Source organism: Pelophylax lessonae, assembly GCF_965119305.1.
Source record: "Pelophylax lessonae genome assembly, chromosome: 4".
Classification (NCBI taxonomy): Eukaryota; Metazoa; Chordata; class Amphibia; order Anura; family Ranidae; genus Pelophylax; species Pelophylax lessonae.
In genome coordinates, this window is record NC_138771.1 from 282,462,186 (window position 1) to 282,484,784 (window position 22,599).

A 22,599-nucleotide genomic window follows, 5' to 3' on the forward strand; every position below is an offset into this window, starting at 1 on the left:
AGTGGCCCTTCCCAAGCCAGGTAAAATCCTCAAAACTTTAGTCCTATCTTGCTACTAAATAACAATCTGAAAATCTATGCCAAAATTTTGGCTAAAAGGTTAGCAGAAATTACTCCCCACTTAATAAAAGCAGATCAAGTTGGCTTTGTGAACTGTCGGCAGGCTGCAGATGGTACACGTAGAATGTATAATTTGCTTAATGTAGTAGAAACTCGCAAAGTGCTAACAGTGTTCCTGGCACTTGATGCTGAAAAGCATTTGATTGGGTTCACTGGGGGTACCTAAGAGTGACGCTTAACAAATTTGGATTCATTGGCCCCATATTTTCAGCGATATCGGCGCTCTACACAGTGCAGACTGCGACAGTTTATACATCTAACACCATATTGAATATATAACTAACGGTACCTGACAGGGATGCCCATTGTCCCCTCTGATCTTTTGGCTAGTGATGGCGCTATAGGTGGAGACCATCAGAGCGAATGACCTTGTCAAAGACGTTACCATAGCTGAAAAGGACCATAGGATCTGCCTTTTTTCTATGATGTGGTATTAACCTTAACAACTCCGGCTTCATTCCTGGTAAGGTTACAACAAATATTGGAAATATTTGGATCAGTGTCATACTATAAATTCAGTGCACAAAAGTCCTCCATTCTGCCTATGTTTTTGTCTACAACTACCCTGAAAATCTTAAAAACAAGATTACTATTTTAGTGGACTACACAGAATCTTCAATACTTAGGGGTTACCCTTTCATTTCCCACTACTCACACATATGAGAACAACTATCCCTCCCTCTTGAATACAAAAAAAAAAAAAAGACTTTGAGCATGTTTCCTCGCATGAACTTGGCTTGGACAGATGGCAGCCTTAAAAATGACTTTATTACCAAAAATAATTTACTATTTCCGTACTATCCCCATACACTTACCAGATACTTTCTTCTCCACAGCAAACAAAATTTAGGTTAGAGAATAATGTCCTAGCCAATCACGTCAGCACCACATCCCAAAATATGAAAATTTCATGGTGCTGACATTACCATTCAGACAAATTCAAAATACACAATTCATAAAAATTATGAAAAGATCCCCTCATTGGGGATCCAGGAGGGGACCCATGTTGTGTTGTCAGGAAAAGGCTTGATGGATTGAAAGGCATTGGAGATAATAGTTACCCTGGTGTGGGCATAATTAATCCGATTCTGGCCCCGATCTCTGGGAGTAAGCACTATTGTAATAGAGGCCATTTGTGCTAGATCGGGGCAAGTGTCTCCCTTCCCTCCCCTGTTAGATCGGATACCTGACTTTGGGTAGGTTCCCCTGTTTTGGGTTTGGACACACACCACCCCACCCCTGGGAACATTGGGAGACCACCTTACCGTCTGAAGTGGATGTCCATAATTCCCTCTGAGATTATATTCAGCTAGTCACCCACTTGAACCCTGTTCACTAAGTACCCCTGAGGAAGCCAGAAAGGTGAAACGCGTCGGGAGGAATCTGCTGCCCTCCATCACTTACACCGGTCATACTGTATGATACAGCAGATCTGTGGGAGGGTTTTAACCTTTATAGGTTGAGGGTGGTGAATTTTTGTATTTGTTTTATTACGTGTGATACCATTCCTGGTTAAAGGATTTCATTTGTTATCTATGACAAAATATTTTTTATTGGAAATGAATAAAGCAATAATTTTTATGATTTGTGTATTTTGAATTTTTCTGAATGCGGAAGTCAGCACCGTGAACGCCCCATTTTCTCTTTTCTTTTTAATGTCTTCAATTCACAGCAAACAAAATGCTTCGAAAATTTCTATGGAAGGGTAAAATGCCCAAACTTATGTTCTCTCTCTTAAACAGCGCCAGTTAGGAGGAGCAGGGTTCCCCAACATACATAAATATTACCATGCAGCCTTTTTAGATCCATCTAAAGCTTGGTTCGACCATAAGACTGATAAATTATGGGTTCATATTGAAAGGCGATAGTTTCCCATAGGGACTTACCCTCCCTTTTATTGACAAAACCCACACGACAACACATTCCCCTCAATTGATGCCACTCTAACCGCATGGTGCGCTACATGATCAAACTACCCAAGGTAAACCCCCAACTCCGTAAAGACCTTCCTCTAGGAACATACGAATACCTCTTTCCTTTCATAAGACTATGTAGTGATCATGTTAATAAAGAAAACACTTATAAAGAACTTATTTCATTTCGCCAAGCAGCCAACTCTTATGTACACCTCCAATTACAACATTATCACATTAAAAACCCAGACTCCCACTGTATGCTACAGGCTGATACATGGGAATACCTAACCACTTCTTACCAAAAACCTAAAGGCCTTTCCTGGTTTTACCTGAAATTCAAAAACTCTTATACTCCTACAAAAACCATCAATATGCTAAACTGGGAGATCTAAAAACAATTTTCGCTCTGCATAAGTGGAATAAAGCTATCCAGTCCAGCTATAAATATTCTCATTGTGTGAACCATTTCGGATATAGCTCTGAAACTCCTAAGTAGGAGCTATTTAACACCTTTGAAACTATCACACATTTCCAAAGACGCAACCAGTATATGCTGGAGGAACTGTGGCTCCAAAGGCACACTAATACACCTAATGTGGGAGTGCAAAATGTTTGAGGAGTTTCTTGAAATCCGTGTTTTCCCTAATGGCGTCTTTCACTTGAGTCCTTTTTCCTCCAGAACCATCATTAGCCCTTCTAAATTTAAAGATCGAAAATATGCCTACACAATACAGATGCGTGGTCACACATATACTTATTGCAGCCCACCTGACCATCACCTCAAAATGGAAAATCTCTAATGCATTCAATGTATCAGATGTAATTCAAAAGAAAAAGAAAAAAAGTTTTGTCGGACTATACAGGCCAGAAAGGAGTACACAAAAAGAAAATGTATAAGAAAATCAAAATTTTTTTTGTACACATTTAAAAATTAGATGCTAACATGCATCTCCTATATATAACATATGCCTAATATATATAAAAACATAGATTGTGCTTATATAGCAGGTGCTTTGGTTCCTGAAATTCCAATGCGTTTCTCTAAACGTTGATTCCTCAGAGCTTGGGGAATCGGAATATTACTCATCTAAAACAAAAAGGGGATCATTAATTTATACATAATTCTATAGCAGTATACAGCATACAATCAAGGCATCAATCACAAAGGATAGCCACAAACCCATACTGGTGTATATGCAACACCCACCTCAAGGTTAACCATCTGGGTGCAGGTTTCCCCCCAGCGAGCGCTGGGGTGTACGGGAAAAGGTTGACCGGAGAGATCCTAAATACATTACATAAAGAAATATAATTATTTGACTCACTTGTAGACCTATTATTTCCTTTTCTCAGAAATATTCTGTACATAGCTAGTTCTTATTTAGGGACGGGATAAAACCAACTTCTCTTTCATAATAAGAATTCAGGATGGCCTGGGCGTCTTGTAGATCCCAGGTATTCATAGGGTTCCTATAAGACACTGTCCAATATAGATAACTAATAGTTAAAATTTGCCCCAGATATATATATGTTTTACCTAAGTTACAGGTATCTACTTACATACCTTCATATGCACCAAGATTTACGATTCTCTATATTGGGGCGACAAGGACTGCCTTTCCACTCCCAAGTTTCCTTAGTGGTAAGTATCCCAATACAATGCAAGATAATATCCTGTGTCTATCCGCTCCTGTCCAGTGCCTGGGCTTACAGGTTGAGAGCTATATTGGACAGAAACAAAAACTGCTTAGTATTATATCTAAGCAGAAGGGAGATGAATAGAAATGGTAATCTCCTGTTACCTGTGTCTCTCTGGGTACCTGCAATCTCTCCGGTCAACTGGCACAGCACGTGGCATACAGTCCCTTTTATACACCCCCTCCACCCTAACATGGTGCCTCGCGTGGCGACATCTCAGCTGAGACAGCCACTGCATCATCCAAGTGCACCAGCACAATCTCATCACGCGCATGTTTCAGTGCGGCCGTTTCATGCGCACCGGGTGGATAGGAGCGTGCCAAATATTGGCTCATTTTTGATTTCATGAGAGCTACACATTCCAAAAAAGTTGGGATAGGTAGCAATAAGAGGCCGAAAAAGTTAAATGTACATATAAGTAACAACTTATTAAGTCAATTGGTAAAATGATTGGGTATAAAAAGAGCCTCTTTGAGTGGCAGTGTCTCTCAGAAGTCTAGGTGGGCTGAGGATCACCAATTCCCCCAATGCTGCAGCGAAAAATAGTGGAGCAATATCAGAAAGGAATTTCTCAGAGAAAATTGCAAAGAGTTTGAAGTCATCATCATCTACAGTGCATAATATCATCCAAAGATTCAGAGAATCTGGAACAAACTCTGTGCGTAAGGGTCAAGGCTGGAAAACCATACTGGATGCCCGTGATCTTCGGGACCCTAAATGGCACTGCATCACATACAGGAATGCTACTGTAATGGAAATCACTACATGGGCTCAGGAATACTTCCAGAAAACATTGTTGGTGAACACAATCCACCGTGCCATTTGCTGTTGCCGGCTAAAACTCTATAGGCCAAAAAAGAAGCCATATCTAAACATGATCCAGAAGCGCAGGCGTTTTCCCAGGGCCAAGGCTCATTTAAAATGGACTGTGGCAAAGTGGAAAACTGTTCTGTGGTCAGACAAATCAAAATTTGAAGTTCTTTTTGGAAAACTGGGATGCCATGTCATCCGAACTAAAGAGGACAAGGACAACCCAAGTTGTTATCAGCGCTCAGTTAAGAAGCCTGAATCTCTGATGGTATGAGGTTGCATGATGCATGCGGCATGGGCAGCTTACACATCTGGAAAGGCACCATCAATGCTGAAAGGTATATCCAAGTTCTAGAACAACATATGCTCCCATCCAGACGTCGTCTCTTTCAGGAAAACCCACATACTGCATCAATTACAACATCATGGCTGCGTAGAAGAAGGATTCGGGTACTGAAATGGCCATCCTGCAGTCCAGATCTTTCACCCATAGAAAACATTTGGAGCATCATAAAGAGGAAGATACAACAAAGAAGACTAAGACAGTTGAGCAACTAGAAGCCTGTATTAGACAAGAATGGGACAACATTCCTATTCCTAAACTTGAGCAACTTGTCCCCTCAGTCCCCAGACATTTGCAGACTGTTATAAATAGAAGAGGAGGTGCCACACAGTGGTAAACGTGGCCTTGTCCCAACTTTTGTGAGTTGTGTTGATGCCATGAAATTTTAAATCAACATATTTTTCCCTTAAAATGATAAATTTTTTCAGTGTAAACATTTGATATGTCATCTATGTTGTATTCTAAATAAAATATTGAAATTTGAAACTTCCACATCATTGCATTCTGTTTTTATTCACAATTTGTACAGTTTCCCAACTTTTTTTGGAATCGGGTTTGTATTTACACAATGTAGGGTCATTTGTAGGGAGACTCCAACTTTTTTTTTTTTTTGTATTATATTTCTAATTTGGATATGTTGATTGGAATAGGTAGTAATAATAATTCTTGTAGTGTCACTATACTTATTACATTTTTGTTCCTTCCTAAAAAGCAGGTTGTGTCGAGTTCTTTCTCCAGCCCTATTAAATGCCTTCCCGAATGTTGTTTTGCTATAACCTCTGACCAATAATCGATTCCGTTTTTTTTTTTTGTTTTGCTTAATTTTTAAACATATCATCTTTAGAACAGTTACATCTTAATCTCAAATATTGAGAGTATGGAATGCTCTTAATTAGAGACTGTGGATGTGCACTTTCAGCATGTAGAAGAATATTCCCTGCTGTGGGCTTCCTGCATGGAGTGGTGCCTATTGATCCATCTTGTTGGATAATTATTGTTGTGTCAAGGAAGTCAATCTTCTTTTTACTGTAGGACACAGTGAACTTGAGGTTATAATTGTTAACCTCTGATTTAGTAAAAAATGTCTGAAACTTATGAATAGAGCCAGACCATAAGAGGAGGACATCGTCAATATACCTGAAACACCCCATTACGTGGTCCAGGTACATTTGCGAGGCCCTCATTGGCAAATAGATCACGTTCCCTGCCCCCCAAGTGCAGGTTCGCGTAGGAAGGGGCACAACAAGTGCCCATGGCTACTCCCTGCACCTGGTGGAAATGGAAACCATCAAAAGTGAACACAATGTGTTCCAAAACATTAATCAAGAGGTCCAAAATAAATTTGTTATAAGCCTCACAGCTTGGTCCTCTTTCATGTGGGAATTTTATAGTATCAGATGTAATAGCTAGAGTCAAAGCTCAACATCTATATGAAAAGTTCTTTGCATATTCCTCTGACTCCACTCCCCAATTCCTGGACAGATGGCAAATGTGGGTATTTAAAATTCCAGAAACTTTTCTGTAAAAAACTGGCTTTTAGCTTAGTACGTGGATTATTGATGAATATAACTAACGAGACGGTGGTATTGTTTATTTTTTTTCACTTATTTCTTTATTTACTATACTTTTTTAGTTTTGGCTTCTACGTCAAAGTCCTTTGTTTGTATTTCTGTTTATAGAAAGTCCAACCTTACTCAGACTTTTCTTAAATAACAAATCTTACTTATCTGTTGACAAGTAGTGTGCGAACATACCCTAGTCATAAAAATCTTTGTATTTCAAAAATAATTTGTATAACTATAGTCAATATTTTTTAATGAGATCAATGCTTTATGTACTATGTCAACTGTTAATCTTTAATAAAAGATAATTGAAAAGTAAAGCATAACGCAAATAAATCACCAGGAGCAGGTGGCTTACACCCAAGAGTCCTCAAAGAGCTCAGTCAGGTTATACAATGGAAAACAAAGGGCGCCAGGTCAGTGAAAGAAGTATTAAAAACACATTTATTAATCGCACACTTACATGGCATTAGGCACAAGTTGATGTGGGGACATGTTCATCCTCATGAATGAAGTGTCCAGATGATGGTGTAGGAATGTTGACTATACATGCCAATCCATATTGTTTGTTTGTATTATAGTCAGTCAGGTTATAGTCAGACCATTATTCCTAATTTATATTGACAGGATACTGACAGGAATAGTACCAGCTGATTGGCAAAGGGCCAACGTGGTACCAATATTTAAAAAAAGGCCAGAGATATGTTCCTGGAAACTACATCAATAGTATGTAAACTATTGAAAGAGATAATAAGGCACTGTATCCAAGAATTTGGTGATGAAAACCATATCATTAGTAGTAATCAGCATGGATTTATGAAAGCTCATTCTTGCCAAATCTATTAATATTCTACAAGTAAGTGAACTGCCATCTAGATAAGGGAAGGCCTGTGGATGTGTTATCTAGATTGTGAAAAAGCATTTGATGCAGTTCTCCATAAATGCTCAATTCACAAATTGAGGTCTGTAGGCATGGAACATAGAGTTTGCTCATTGATAGAAAACTGGTTACAGAAGCACATCCAAAAGGTGGTGATAAATCACGTTCTGAGACCATTATGTTTAATTTATTCATTAATTATATAGAGGTTAGAATAAATAGCTCAATCTCAGTGTTTTCTGAGGATACAAAGCTAAGTAGGACAATAGCTTCACAGCAGAATATAGAAATTTTACAAGAAAACCTCAATAAAATAAAGGAGTGGGCAACTACATGGCAAATGAGGTTTAATGTTGAATATGGTAACTAATGCACTTGAGGGCTAAAAATATGAACACAAGTTACTCGCTAGGGGAGAACCCCTGGGAGAATCCAAGACAGAAAAAGATCTGGGGGTCCTAGTAGATGACGGACTCCGCAATGGCATGCACTGTCAAGCTGCAGCAAGCAAAGCAAGCAGACTGTTAGCATGCATTAAAAAGAGAAACTACTTCAGAGATAATACTATAATCCTGCCACTCTGGTTGCGCTACATTTGGAGAGAGTCCAGAGAAGGGCAACAAAGCTAATAAGGGGACTGGAGGACCTCAGTTATGAAGAACGATTACAAACATTAAACTTATTCTCCCTAAGAAGAGACAGTTGAGAGGATATACAACTCTTAATGGTGATTCTAGCATAGGGAATAAACTATTTAGGGAGTATAAGAAAACACAGGGCCACTCAATGAAATTGGAGGAGAAGCTGTTCAATCCTAAACTGCATAGGGGGTTTTTCACTGTAAGGATGTGGAGCTTCCTTCCACAAAAACCTTGTCACTTGTTGTCCTTAAAGAGTGCCTCCAGTTAGTTACTGCATAAAATGAATGGCCTTGTAGTCATCTATCAGTTGGGGCATCTGGAAATAAGATTTCCAATATTATCTAAAAGCCAGAAATAAAAAGATAGAAGTATATGTGAAATTGTTCACATACTGTTTTCTTCTCTTTCCACTGTCTTTTGCCAAAAAAGAAACCGTTTTAGCGAAACCTCATAAATTCTTAGCATGTACCACATAAATAACATGCATGTGTCTGTGTACTTTGAATTCAGAATAATATGGATTTCTACTTTTTCCTTATTTATTGCGTGTATTTGTTGTGTATATTGAGTTACTTTAAGCATTCCCAATATAAGGATGCAGGCAATAAAGTGGATTGTTATAAAGTAGCCTTTCATGAGTATTTCAGTGTACTCTCTTGATGGTGATATGTTCATTCAACACTTTTATAGATCCCTGGGTAACTTTATAGCATTGTGGTTTATTGCTTTCTGGGAGGTATACTATTCCGTAAAGCTAATTTCTGAGAAACCATTGTCTAAATAAACTACTAGGCACCGCAGGATTGATCATGTGAACTAGCCCAATGAGAAAATATTTTACAAATCATTTTTTCTATTGTCTAATTAAACTGCTGTGCCTGCAGAATTGATCGTGTGAATAAGCCCAATGAGAACATATTTTACAAAGCAGTGTACACTAGGAAATATCTGCTTTCCTAGAACCCTGGCCTCTTTCTTTCATGATATCAGGATCAGAGAAAATATAGAGCTTGGGATTTTACCACACAAGGGACATTTTTATAGCTATTTCTTTCATATATTTGTGCCAAACATTTCCCTTCCTATAAACCATTCCATTTTATGTATGGGCATTCATCAGGTACCTGTAACAAAGTCTTGTTTCTGGTCAATAAAAAAGCAATCAATTTAGTCCTTAAGGATTTCTGTGGAGACTCTTATGGATCCCTTCTCTACACATAAGACCTTTTTTTAAAAGGGAAGTTCCACCTTAACTAAAAAGCACCCCACTTTTTAAGGTCACTTGTGTTGTGGGGAGTACAGGGGAAAAAACCCTCTGTATTTCTTTACAACAGCTTCTTAGAGTCCACTTTAAGGGTTCATACACTATTCTGCAATGCTTGCATTTTTTTTTGTTTGCACTCTGTAAGTTAACTAAAATGGAGTGTAACGCATCTGTACTGGGAAAAAAAGTTAGATGAATTTTAAAATGGATGGTACCACACAGATGCTTGCACAGTACATTACATGCTTCCTAATAGCACCCCTTAACTATGTTAACTCCCTGCCTCCCTGCAGAGAAGTCTACTTTAAGTAAGCTCTGCTGTCAGATAGCAGAAGATGTCACTGGTCTACCCACACACATAACGGTGTTTGAGCTTGGCAGTCGTCTGTTCACAAGGCACTGCTAGTTTATGCTGAATGGGGCAGGGGAATCCAGAGGCAATTATAGTTTTCCCTTAAAGGAGAACTATAGGCAAAACTTTTTTATTTTCCATTTTGGATAGAGCAAGGAAGGGTTATAACCCCTCCTAGATTATTTTTGCCTTCTGTGTCCCATTGTGGAGATTTCCCTTCACTGCCTGTCCCTTAGCCAAACAGGAAGTGAGAGGAAATCCCTGAAAATTTATGGAATACATTGGGGACCCCCAGATGACAAGAACTAGTGTCCCTATTGAAAGAGTTCCCTTCTATTATTTTTCTGGGGACAACCCAAAATGTGGGGTTTCTTTTACTTTCACTTTCAATGATAATGGTAAACAGGACAAAAGGAGAGGATTACTCTCCTCAATGGGGGCACAGGCAGCAATAGACTAAGGCCGGCCATAGACTGTTCAAATCTTGTCCGGTTCAGCAGGAACCAGCCAAGATTCGCACCGTGTATGGGCAGGCTAAATGTACCCAAACTGTTAGCAATAATCACTGTGCTGTCCCAGTGAGGACTGCTTTATCTGCCCCCTGCCCTGAGAATTCAATGGCTCAGCGGGAGGGATTCCCTTGTCAACCCTGTCTTTGCAGAAAAAAAATCTGCTCCGTCTATGGCCAGCCTAATCCCTCTCCACTCTATCCAAAACAAAAAAAATTTGGCCTTTAGTTATACTTTTAAGTACAACTATACAGGTGCTTCTCAAAACAGTAGAAATTTATCAAAAAGTTAATTTATTTCAGAAATTCTATTCAAAAAGTGAAAATTCTATAACTTTATTACACACAGAGTGATCTATTTCAAGAATTTTTTTCTTTAAATTTTGATGATTATGGCTTACAGCTAGTAAAAAACAAAAACTCAGTTTCTCAGAAAATTGGAACATTACAGAAGACCAATAAAAAAAAAAAAAAAAAAGGATTTTTAATACATGAATGTTGGCTTGCTCAAAAGTATGTTCATGTATAGTATTGTATGCACTCAACACTTTGTCGGGGCTCCTTTTGCATGAATTACTGCATCAATGTGGCGTGGCATGGAGGCGATCAGCCTGTGGTACTGCTTAGGTGTTATAGAAGCCCAGGTTGCTTTGATAGTGGCCATTAGCTCGTCTGCATTGTTGGGTCTGGGGTCTCTCGTCTTCCTCTTGACAATACCCCACTTATTCTCTATGGGATTTAGGTCAGGGGAGTTTGCTGGCCAGTCAAACACAGTGATACTATGATCATTAAACCAGGTATTGGTACTTTTGGCAGTGTGGGCAGGTGCCAAGTCCTGCTGGAAAACTAAATCAGCATCTCCATAAAGCTGGTCAGCAGAGGGAGGCATGAAGTGCTCTAGAATTTCCTGATAGAGGGCTGTGCTAGCCTATGTCCTGGATATGTCTGTGTGTGGTGGCTCTTAAAGCGCTGACACCAGCCATAGCCCACTCCTTGTGAATCTTCCCCATATTCTTGAATGGCCTTTGCTTCACAATCCCCTCATGGCTTTGGTTATTGCAGTTGCTTGTGCACCTTTTTCTACCACACTTTTTACTTCCACACAACTACCATTAATATGCTTGAGTTTGGCTCTCTGTGAACAGTCCGCTTCTTTAGCAATGACCTTTTGTGACTTATCCTCCTTGTGGAGGGTGTCAGTGACTGTCTTCTAGGCAACTGTCAAGTCAGCAGTCTTCCCCATTAACCAGTTACCGCAAAGTGACGTATGGGTACATCGGCTGACTTTGCAGGGTTATACCGGGATGATGCCGCTCGATCGTTACCCGGGCGAGCGGGAAGGGATGTCCCCCCCCCTTCCGCCGCCTTCCGCGGCTTTGCCCGGGTCTCCCGTCCCACCGGGAGATCTGAGCACCCAGCCGGCACGTCCACCGGCAGGATGGAGTCCCGATCTAAGCTGAATTCATCACGTCCGGGTTACTCTGCTGCTAAAGGCGGCAGATTCAAAAAATTAATGTATTCAAAAATGCAGTTTTCGGCGTTTTGAATACATGGAAGGGTAGTGAAGGGGTCTAGGGTCACTGCATATTGCTGTCACAAGGGATGTTTACATTGCTTGTGACAGCAATAAAAGTGATCAGTTTTTTTTTTTTTTTTAAACCCGTGATAAAGTTAAAAAAAATAAATAAATAAATAGGAAAAAAATTATTTTAGCCGCCCCCGTCGCCGTTAGCTCGCGCACGTAAGAAAATGTATATGGAAGTTGAGCCGCAAATGAAATCACTGTTCAAACCACACATGTGAGGTATCGCCGCAATTGCCAGAGCATGAGCAATAATTAAAGAAAAAGAGCTACACTCCAACTCTAAACTGGTAACCGTTAAAAAATTTCAAAGTGTCGCCTATTGAGATTTCTATTGACCGTAGTTTGTCGCCATTCCACGGGTGTGCGCAATTTTAAACCATAACATGTTGGGTATCTGCTTACTTGGCGTGACATCATCTTTCACAATATACAAAAAAAAATGGGCTAACTTTACTGTTTAGTTTTTTTTTTTTTAATGCAGTGAAATGTGATTTTTTTTTGAAATTTTTCCCAAAAAAATGGCGTTTTAATTTTTGGTTTTCACTAGCTATAAACCATAATCATTAAATGTAAAAGAGAGATGCATGAAATATATTACTCTGTGTGTAAAGAAACTATATAATATATGAGTTTTACTTTTTGAACTGATTTACTGAAATAAATTAACTTTGTGATGATGATCACATTTTTTTAGATACACCTGTAGGCTTCTGTATGAAAGAGAAAACTGTTTGCGCAGATATACTTATAGCTAAGTGCTACAGCACAAACAGACACATCATTCTTTAAAAAAAAATGTTAATGGAAGCCAATAGTTCTATATTAATGGGCAAAGTTATGGTGTCTCTTTTAATTGAAATGCATTGCTTTTTTGTGAATGTGCTACACATGCAAGGCTTACAGCAGACCAGCTTTCATTGTTCAAGCAATGCTAGCTTACATAAATGTACTCCCTGATTTTCATTATGCTCTTTTGAACTAGGCTTGAAGAGAATTACATTATGGAGATCAAAAAACATAAGAGTGAAGCTGAGGCACTAAGAGCACGGGTGTCTGAGATGGAAAAGGAAATTAATTACTTGAATACTGAACTTGAAGCCCAAAAAGAGGCAAACGCCAGAGCTCCAACTGCAACAATGAAGAATCTTGTGGAACGCTTGAAGAACCAAGTATCCCACAAGGAAAAGCAGCAGAAGGTATTTCTCTTGTTTTATTATACTAAATGTTCACTCCATCAAAACAAACTATGATGCTGAAGAGCAATACAGTATTTGGAATAAAGTAAAATCTTTTCTATTTGTGGTTGAGCTAGCACAGCAAGCACTTTTTACTCTGGTCTTGCCAATACAGTTTTCATTATAATGTCACATGGTGATTGTCTTGAGTACATAACACCATTACTATTATCTCCAACTTTATATATTTCCCACATCCAAATATTGTTGCTTTTTTCTTTTTGAAATCATGCATCTTATATTATGCATTCCTAAAATATATCCCCTCTTTAATGACTGACTTTGTTCTTATGGGATGTAACTGTTCATTTTAGTTTTTCAGTGGTATTTTTAAGGGTTAAATAGTTTTTTTTTTTTTTTTTTGTTCTTTCCATTCTTACATGTAATACGCTTATTGCTCAGTAGCCAGCATTCTTCTATATCTGCTACTAAATATTTTTATCCTGACCTGGGTAAGTTTCTATTGACAGAAGTGGTAACGCTTAAGAAAAAAAATGTCATTGCCCCTTCTTGTACACCAGAGTGTACAGTGGAGTGGAACCTTCCAGTGACACCAGTGTCTCTACATATATCCCTCTATTCAGAGTGGCAGATTGACCGCATATCTGCTTATGACTAAATCGTGTTACTAAGTAAAGCATCTACAATGAGGAATTAAGTAGGATCATGTTTTTAAAATATGTTTAAGCTTTCCAGATTTTTGGAGATTGTGAAAAATAATAATTTTAATTGCACAATCTCTTTATCTCTGTTTGTTATCTTTCTTTTTTAGCTGTGGCTAGTCACTCCCTCTGCCTTTTTCAGGTTGCAGACCCATGGCTGTGCCATGTCATATCTGATGCACGTCTGCAAGCAATGACATGACAACTGTTGAATGGCAAGCCAAGGGGCTGAAAGGAGCAAGCTCTGCAGTAGGAGCACTCATCCTAAGTTAAACATGGTTGCTTATAAATAGACCCAAATGGGAGTGAGTTTTTTTAACCCTAGGAGAAACAACATGTATTAAAATTAGCTTTTTTTTCCCTAGAAGCAAAGCTTCTAAAGGTCCAAGGAAGGCATGTTCACCAGATTAAAAAAAATATATTATAAAGAAGGCTTGCAGAAAGGCCTAAGAGAGACACTGCAACGTTGACGGACATAATGATTTTTTTAAATTTTGGGTTAAGATAAGTTAGATTAGGTTCTTTGTTTTTGTCTCCCATTAATTGGGTGAATATTGTGTTTTTTTTTTTTTACATTTGGCTACTATGCTTGTTAAATTATCTCCTTTTAAACTTTAGAACGTTTGGATTTATTAAGTGTATTGGACAGTTGTGCAACTGTGTTGTATTATCTTTTTTCCAGGCTTTAAGCAAAGCTCTGCTAGCTCTTCGGGCAGAAATGACTGCTCATGCTGAACAGCAGATTATTTCCGCTGCAGCACAAAAGGAGGAAAATTTAAACATTCAGCAGATTGTTGACAGACAGACCAAAGATTTAAAGGTGAGAATGGTGACATTTTATTTTACATATTTCCAGCTACACCATGCATGAATGGTCAGGGATATAGCCTGGAATGCTACTTCTGGAATTAATGTTAATGTGCAAGTATGAATTACATATTACTGCTCTATTTCTGGACAGCTCAAAAACTGCATAAGGAACTTGATTTTATAATCTGTTTTGAGGTTCTGACACAAATAATATAGCCACAGTCTATGAAGTCTCTAGTTAGACTTGCAAAGTGTAACCTTTCCTTAAATAGCTAATTCAGAATAGTGTGATTTATTTAAAGTTTATCTGCAGCCAAAACTTTTTCTAGTTTTACATAGAATATGGAAGCCTCTGTCAGGTTTTTGTGTCTCTATACCCGCTGGGAAAATTCCTGCCTGGGAGATTCAGTGACCAATATTAAGATGTGTACACTTCAGAACAAAATACCTCATTACAAATACCTCAATGGTGATCTCAGCATAAGAAAAAAATAATTTAGTCTCAAGGAGTGTAAGAGGACACATGGCCACACAATGAGATTAGAGGAGAGGTGGTTAAACCTTAGGCTACGTAAGGGTTTTTTTTTACTGTGAGGGCAATAAGATTGTGGAACTCTCTTCCACAAATGGTGGTAACTGCGAGGAGTATGGCTACTTTTAAAAGACTCTTGGACGTGCATCTCAAAGATCACAACATTCAGGGTTATGGGACATGAATACGTCAATACACACCTACACGGGTTGAACTGGATGGACTGTTGTCTTTACTCAACCTCAGCTACTATGTAACTATGTAAAAATAAATATTTTTAAAAAAATAAAATCTCCCCAACAACCTTTTTTTTTTTTTTTTTTTTGCACAACAGACTGAAAGCTAACACTTTGTCCTACCCTGCTAAAAAAAAAAAAATAGTCAGGGTGGCGTATAGTAGCCAGCAAATATTAGGACAATAACATACTAGGATAAGATTTATATAGTATATACAGTCAAAATGCAGAAGGCCATTTGGCAGGAGAAAGCAACATTATACTCCTTACATTGTTGCTTAGTGGGTACAAAAATAGATTCTATAGTCGGTGGATGCCGGAGACATATATGTCCCATCAACTGGTGTCTCTGGGAGAAAATTTTTTTGATGTCAGTGGAAGCAAAATTCACCCCATTGTTAGTGTTAGCGGGAGCAAATCAGTAGATTACGGGCGCAATCTTAGGCTCCAGCAGACTTTTAGGATGGCTGTCTGCCCATACAAGCAGGCAGTTGCCTGAGAGCAGGAAGAGTCAATGAACTACCAGAGCGCTTACCAGCACCCTTGTAGTTCATTGAGATCTACAAGCCGTCAGCCGCAATGGCTGCCGGTACTTGTAGTCTATCTGTTCACAGGAAACAGTAAATAAATGATGCAGCCATGTGGATGTAAATTGTGACAGCAGCTGCAGGGAGAAGATCCCCACCCCCTGTAACAGGGAGGAGGGATCGGGCATGTGGGTTAACTTATCCTTTAAAGAAAATTGTTATGACAGATTTACTGGTCAGATCATCAGATTATAAAACTTATTAAAGATGTAAAAGGGGGACTCAGAAACAAAGACCACTGTGTAAATGATATTAACAGACTGTCATATGTTTTTCGTTTTTAATTTTGCCCACAGTTCCCCTTTAAATCTTTCATAAGTGCTCAGTGGTTAAGCAGGGTATACATGTTCAGTTTTATTTCATTCGACCAGCGGGTTGAACGAAAAAAAAAAATGACAGATGCCTGCATTAACACAATGATGTGTGATGCAGGAATTCTTCCCGCTGTTGTGTTGTATTCTGACACCCCACTGCCTCCACCCCTTCCAGTCATTCAGAATACACCGATCAGTGCTGCAGCTACTGGCTGCAAACACAAACCGAATGCTGGATTTTTAGCATGACCCATTATTGACTGGTCATTAGAACGGCCTCTGTTGAACAGACAGCAGTACACAGATCAAAATTCCTGCTGAACTGTCCAATTTCCGATCAGTGCTTTACTTTATGTCAGTTCACTCTGCTGCGCTGTAGCTATGCCTCTATCTGGAACCAGAACTGTGCTGCCCATGTGGGGGAGGAGATAGCTCCAATTTGACAGCACCAGCAAAATAACAGTGCCACGTGCTGAAACTAAGTACTGCAGCACTCAGAACCTGGATGATGCCTAAACAAACAGAACTCTGAAAATGAATGTTGTGGCTGTACTGTTTTTAAAATGAGAAGAAGATTGAGAAAGAAGATCCCCCTGTCTACTGTCCCGGGATGGGGGGATCTGGGGTGGAGAGGCTTCAGGGGCTGGAACATGTGGCATGTTCCAAAGGTGAACTTATCCTTTAAACTGACCAATCAAATCTTTCTGTCTCAATTTCTCTGTTTCATAAGGTTGACCCTCTGTCTCTCCCAACTTTTCTCTCTCTCTCCCTCCCTCCCTCTCCCCCCCCCCCCCTTATGATCTCATGTGGCTAGTAAAGATCCTTATATAACATTGGCTTAAAATTGAGAGAGCTAAAGTCTTTAAGGGGAATTCTATATGAGCTGGGAGTGCATTATACGTTTTACCTTTTTTAACCCTTTAGAGAAGGAACAAAGAGGCTGCATGGTACCTTTAAAAAAAAAAAACATATAAAACAGTTTTTTGATGTGCCTGGCCTAATGTAATGCTTACATATCCCCTGTGTCTGTAGAACCAAAAGTCTCATCACACTATAGGCTCAATTTACAAAGCTAACACATAAAAGGATAAACTATTTATTAAAAAAATGTGACCGTTCTTTTCACTTGAGTCCGATGAGATTTAAAAATAACAACACTCACAAGGCTAAAGTAAGAATCAATGGGGGTCAGAAAAACAGAAACTGATCTATTGATGCTGTTAACAGACTGCATCATATACAGTCATGTAAAAGTTACAGCCTATTCCAATTTAAACCTTTTTTTTGTATTCTCGTCAGGACTAATAGGAATGCACACATTTCTTTATGGGGGTCTTAGAGGGCTCTTTTTTGATCTTGGAATGATGACGCCACATATGTCAATAGCAAAGAGAAGAACCAAACCTTAGATGTCTAGGTTTTTTTTTTTTTTTGAAAATTCTTTTTATTTGTTTCAAAAAGAACAACATACAAAAAAAAAACACAGCCATTGGGCATTCCCTGGCTCAACAACAAGACAAAAAAGAACAAAATAAAATAAAATAAAAATACACAGCAACAAAAAGGCAAAAACAACCCCAAACAAGGCTGCACCCAACTGCTACTTCATAAGGGTGTTCAACGCACAAGGAGCCCGGTGACAGGAGCAATCCGTTCACTGCGTGAAGGTCCATCAGATCAATAGAGAAGAAGATCGGAACAGAGTCCACTGCACGTAGGGGAAACAATTAGCAATAACAAATACAAGTAAGGGTCCTAAGTCGATACAGCAGGGCCCCCCGCATCATTGGTAGTATCATCAGACTCCAACCAAATGTCCCACACCTTTGAGAATTTTTGCGGGCAACCCCTATTAGCATAGGTTGCTTTGTAGAGTGGGATTACTGAGTTCACAAGAGATTTCCACGAGGAAACGGTGGGTGCAGCAGGCTTCCGCCAGTGGAGCACCACCATTTTCCTAGCGTAGAACAACAGAAGTCCCAAAAGAGTGCGAGACGCCACAGAGTGGGCCAGATCATTCACAAGTCCCAGAATACAATACTCCAGCTTCAGAGGCACGCGGATGGTGGTCACTCGAGCAACAAAGTCCAGAATCCGGGTCCAGTACTCTACCAGGGGTGGGCAATGCCAAACCATGTGTGTATACGCGGCGTCCGGCGCTCCGCAGCGCCAGCAGACCGCAGGCGTATCAGGGAAGGCCCTGTGCAGTCGGGTCGGGGTTAGATGAAACCGATGAAGGATTTTAAACTGCACAAGGCGGTCCCTGGCGGCCACCAGGTGACGGAACGGGTAGTCCCAGACGTCCTCCCAGTCCTCCGCATCAAGGCCGGGAACCTCTGCCACCCAGAAGGCCTGCAGGACCTCCAGCCCCGAGTGCACACTGGGGAGCAGGGTACCATAGATAGTGGAGAGTGGTTTTTTTAAGGTCTCGTTTCGGAGAATGGCCTCTAAGTCAGCTAGCGTGAAGTCGCAAGAAAAATTACCGAACTGTTTGTGGAAGGCATGGCGGAGCTGCAGGTACCTGAAAAAGTGGGAATTGGGTAGGGAGAAATCGGCCTTCAGTTGGTCGAACGACGCAAGCTCCTCCCCCCGACAGATGTGAGAGAGAGACAGAATGCCCTTGGAGGCCCACACGGAGGGATCCGGGATGGAGAAAAACTCCGGTAACTCCGGATTCATCCATAGGGGGGAATTCGGGGAACGCCGACCAGGTCCCAACCGAATGTAGGGCGATTGCAACTTCCATGCCCTAATCACTGCCAACATCGAGACAGTGACAGGGTACGGGGCCCTCGGTCCACGCAGCAACAAGTTACGTAAAGCCTCATATGAGCCCAGCAGGCCCGCCTCCAGGGCTACCGCAGCATTGGAGGCATCCGAGATCAGCCAGTTGTGAGCATGCGTCAAAAGTCCCGCCACGAAGTAACGGAAAAAATCCGGACACGCCAGTCCCCCCCGAGTCCAGGGTCGCTGTAGGATCGTCAGTCGAAGTCTAGGAGGGCGAGAATTCCAGATAAAAGTAAGGATGCGAGAGTGGAGCCGACGAAAAACGGCCCTCGGTATCCAGACAGGGGAGTGACGAAGCACATATAGGAGAGGGGGCAACAGCTTCATCTTGACCAGGTTAATGCGGCCAATCAGGGTCAAGGGGAGATTAGCCCAGGAGCGCAGCTTGGTCCCGAATTTCAACAACAAGGGAGATAAATTAAGATCACAAAAGTCTCGAATGTCAGGGGATATCACTATGCCCAGATATTTGAGCCTGTCAGTCCAACACAGGGGCAAGGACGGGTCCGCGTGGGCACGGGCCCCCGCGTCCACCGGAAGGATAAGCGACTTGTCCCAGTTCACTCGCAGGCCAGACAAGGTGGTGAAGACTGCCAACAGACCCAGGGCCGAACGGAGCGACCGGCCGGGGTCCCGGAGGAAAAGGATAATATCGTCAGCATAAAGCGCCAACTTTTCCTCCAGGGACCCCACCCGGATCCCCCCGACCGCCCCGGAACCACGAACAGCCGCCGCCAGAGGCTCAACAGCCAAGGAAAACAAGGCAGGCGAGAGGGGGCACCCCTGGCGAGTGCCCCGCGCGATCGAAAAGGGACAAGACAGCTTCCCCCCCAACTTAATCTGAGCACTGGGGTGAGCATAAAGCATGGCAATCCATTTACAAAAAACAGGGCCAAAACCAAACCTTTCCAGAACTAACATCATGTAGGACCAGTCCACCGAATCAAATGCCTTTTCTAAATCAAGTGCCACCATCACACGTGTACTCTGAGCCTCCGCTGGGACCTGCAAATGAGTGAACACTCTGCGTACGTTAATATCAGTGGATTTGCCTGGCATGAAGCCAGTCTGGTCCATGTTGACCAAGTAGGGAAGGACCTTCATCAATCTGTTAGCAAGCAGTTTGGTAAGTATCTTCAGGTCATAATTCAAAAGAGAAATGGGCCTGTAGGCCGAGCACAAAGTAGGATCCTTCCCCGGTTTATGAATAAGGACTATGTGCGCCAAAGACATGGACTCCGGGAGAGCTCCCAAGTCAAGGCAAGATGCATAGGTCTTCAAAAGCCTAGGAGCTAGTTCAGAGACATACATCTTGTACCAATCCCCCGGCAGGCCATCGGGACCAGGGGTCTTCCCAGGGGGGAGGGAGCGAATAGCCAGCTCGACCTCCTCCAACGTGAAGTCCGCCTCCAGGAGAGCCACGTCCTCCGGGGCCAGAGTGGGCAGCGCCAGCTCCCCGAGAGACCCCAAGTCCCGACCCCCCGGCGGGGGGGGGTCCGCCCGGTACACACGTTCATAGAAATTACGAAATTCCAGGAGAATATCAGCAGGATCCCGAAGGACACTGCCATCCGCAGATTGTATGACGGGGACCACCGTCTGGAACCTAGAGTCCGCGGACAAGTTAGCCAAAAGCCTGCCGTTCTTGTCCCCGGACTCGAATATCCTGGCCCGCAGCGACCCCACCTCCGCCTCAGCGGCCGATGACACATGTAGGTGCAACGCCCTCCGAGCCTGGGCCAGGGAGGAGTACGCCTCAGGGGAGGGATCCAAGGCAAACGCAGCCTCGGACTCCTTAACCACTGCCTCCAAATCCGTCCTCACCGAGGCGCACTCCACCCGCGCAGCCTTAATAGCGGAGATATAGTCACCACGAATAGTGGCCTTGAAAGCATCCCAACACACCAAGGCGGATGTGGTGAGATCATTAACCTCCCAGTACTGGGCAATCTTACCAGACACCCCCTCCACCACCCGTTGATTCTGAAGCCACCCACAGCCCAGCCTCCAGCCACCCCGCTCCCCCGGATCACCCAGCCGCAGCTGAATCTCAAGCGGGGAGTGATCCGAGAGACCGGCGGGCAGGTAGCCGGCCGACAGCACAAATGGCAGGACTGAGGGAGAGCAGAATGCAAGATCTATACGGGAGCCGGAGTGGTGTGACGAGGACACGTGAGAATAGAACCGATCCTGCGGGTGTTTCCACCTCCACAGTTCTGTGAGCTGCAAGGTCGAGGCCCAGGTGCACAGCTCAGAGCAGGATTGACGATTCGCATTCGAGGTGTCCAAGTCACCATCCAGGATGCCGTTAAAATCCCCAGCCACAAAGATGCGCTGGGTCGAGAATTCGGCCAAGCGATCATAAATGTGATACAACACAGCACTAGAAAAAGGTGGGTGGACATACACGTTGACAAAAATAAACAGTTTACCCGCAATCTCAAGAGCTAGGATAACATATTGACCCTTGGGATCCGTTATAACCCTCTCAACACGACAGGGCAGGGCCCTATGTACCAAAATGGAGGTCCCCCTGGCGTAAGTGGAGTAGGTGGCGTGGAAGGTATGACTCACCCAGCGCCTGCGTAGTGCCAATACAGCACTCCCCGTCAGGTGAGTCTCCTGGAGGAAGACCACATGTGGTTTAGAGGATTGGAGATATTTGAATAGCAAAGCACGCTTGAACTTGCTATTTAGGCCCCGCACGTTCCAAGATAGCACCCTAATGCGGTCAGCCATAGCATTGGGAGAGAAAATGGGGCAGGAGAAATAGGAACAGTGGCGGGGGAGCCAGGGGCCAGATGAGAGACCAACCACGCCACCCCTCAGTATCTAGTGCAGGGAAGCAAGCCGCTCGGGCAGCGACCCACAAGGAGACAGCGACACACAGTGAAATAGCACATTGCACAATGAATAGTAAAACACAGTACGGGTATGCAGCCAAAAACCAAAAAAGAAAAAAAAGAAAAGACAATAAACAAAAACACATAGAAACCCCTGTCAGCCAGAGAGCAACAGTGCTACAGGCCAACTTCATCCCAAAAACCTAGAAGAAAAAACAACACACTATCGACTAGGAAAATGCCCAGCCAATAGTCATCTGGCACTAGGCCAGGAGGGGAGTAGCCGGAGGGCTAACCAGAGGCAAGGCTGGCCGACGGTCCCAACAGTCCCAAGGACCAGGAACAGCAATCTTGTGGGAAAAATCCAATAGAGGCCGTCACCAGCCCCAGCTCCAGGGACACATATGTAGAAAGGGGGAAAATAGCAAAAAACAAGGGCAAAAAAATAAAACTACTCAGGGGCATTGATGTGGAGAGTCAGAGAGCATCCGGGGAGAGGGGGTCCCCTCCAGTCACAGTCCAAGAAGACAACTCAAAAAGGGGGGACGGAGGGGGGAACAGGGAGTCCAGCCAGCAAGGCCAACAGAGTAGGGACAAGGAAGCTCATCGCAGGCTGAGCAACCAAGCGTCCGCGTCATCAGGAGAATCAAAAAACTTGACAGAGCCAGCATGTTGCACACGGAGTCGGCTGGGATAGAGCATGGAATACTTGATTTCTTTTTCACGGAGCCTCCGCCGCACATCATTAAAGGTCTTCCTCTTTTTCTGAAGCTCTGCAGAGAAATCAGGGTATAGATGAACTGCAGCGTTTTCATAAGGCAAAGTGTCATGCTTGCGGGCCTCACTCAGTATACGGTCCCTGTCACGATAGTTCAGGAAGCGGACCAAGAAGGGGCGAGGGGGGGCCCCAGGGAT

At 42.3% G+C, this 22,599-nt stretch overlaps 1 protein-coding gene across 1 annotated transcript in view; it reads left to right on the top strand.

Annotated features, from left to right (window-relative positions):
• CEP290 (centrosomal protein 290) overlaps positions 1-22,599 on the top strand; it is a 255,158-nt gene that overhangs the window by 163,574 nt on the left and 68,985 nt on the right. Inside the window, exons 37-38 of the mRNA XM_082255322.1 lie at positions 12,661-12,874; positions 14,258-14,395. Of these exons, the coding sequence (XP_082111448.1) occupies positions 12,661-12,874; positions 14,258-14,395 (352 nt within the window). The remainder of the gene's footprint in view (positions 1-12,660; positions 12,875-14,257; positions 14,396-22,599) is intronic.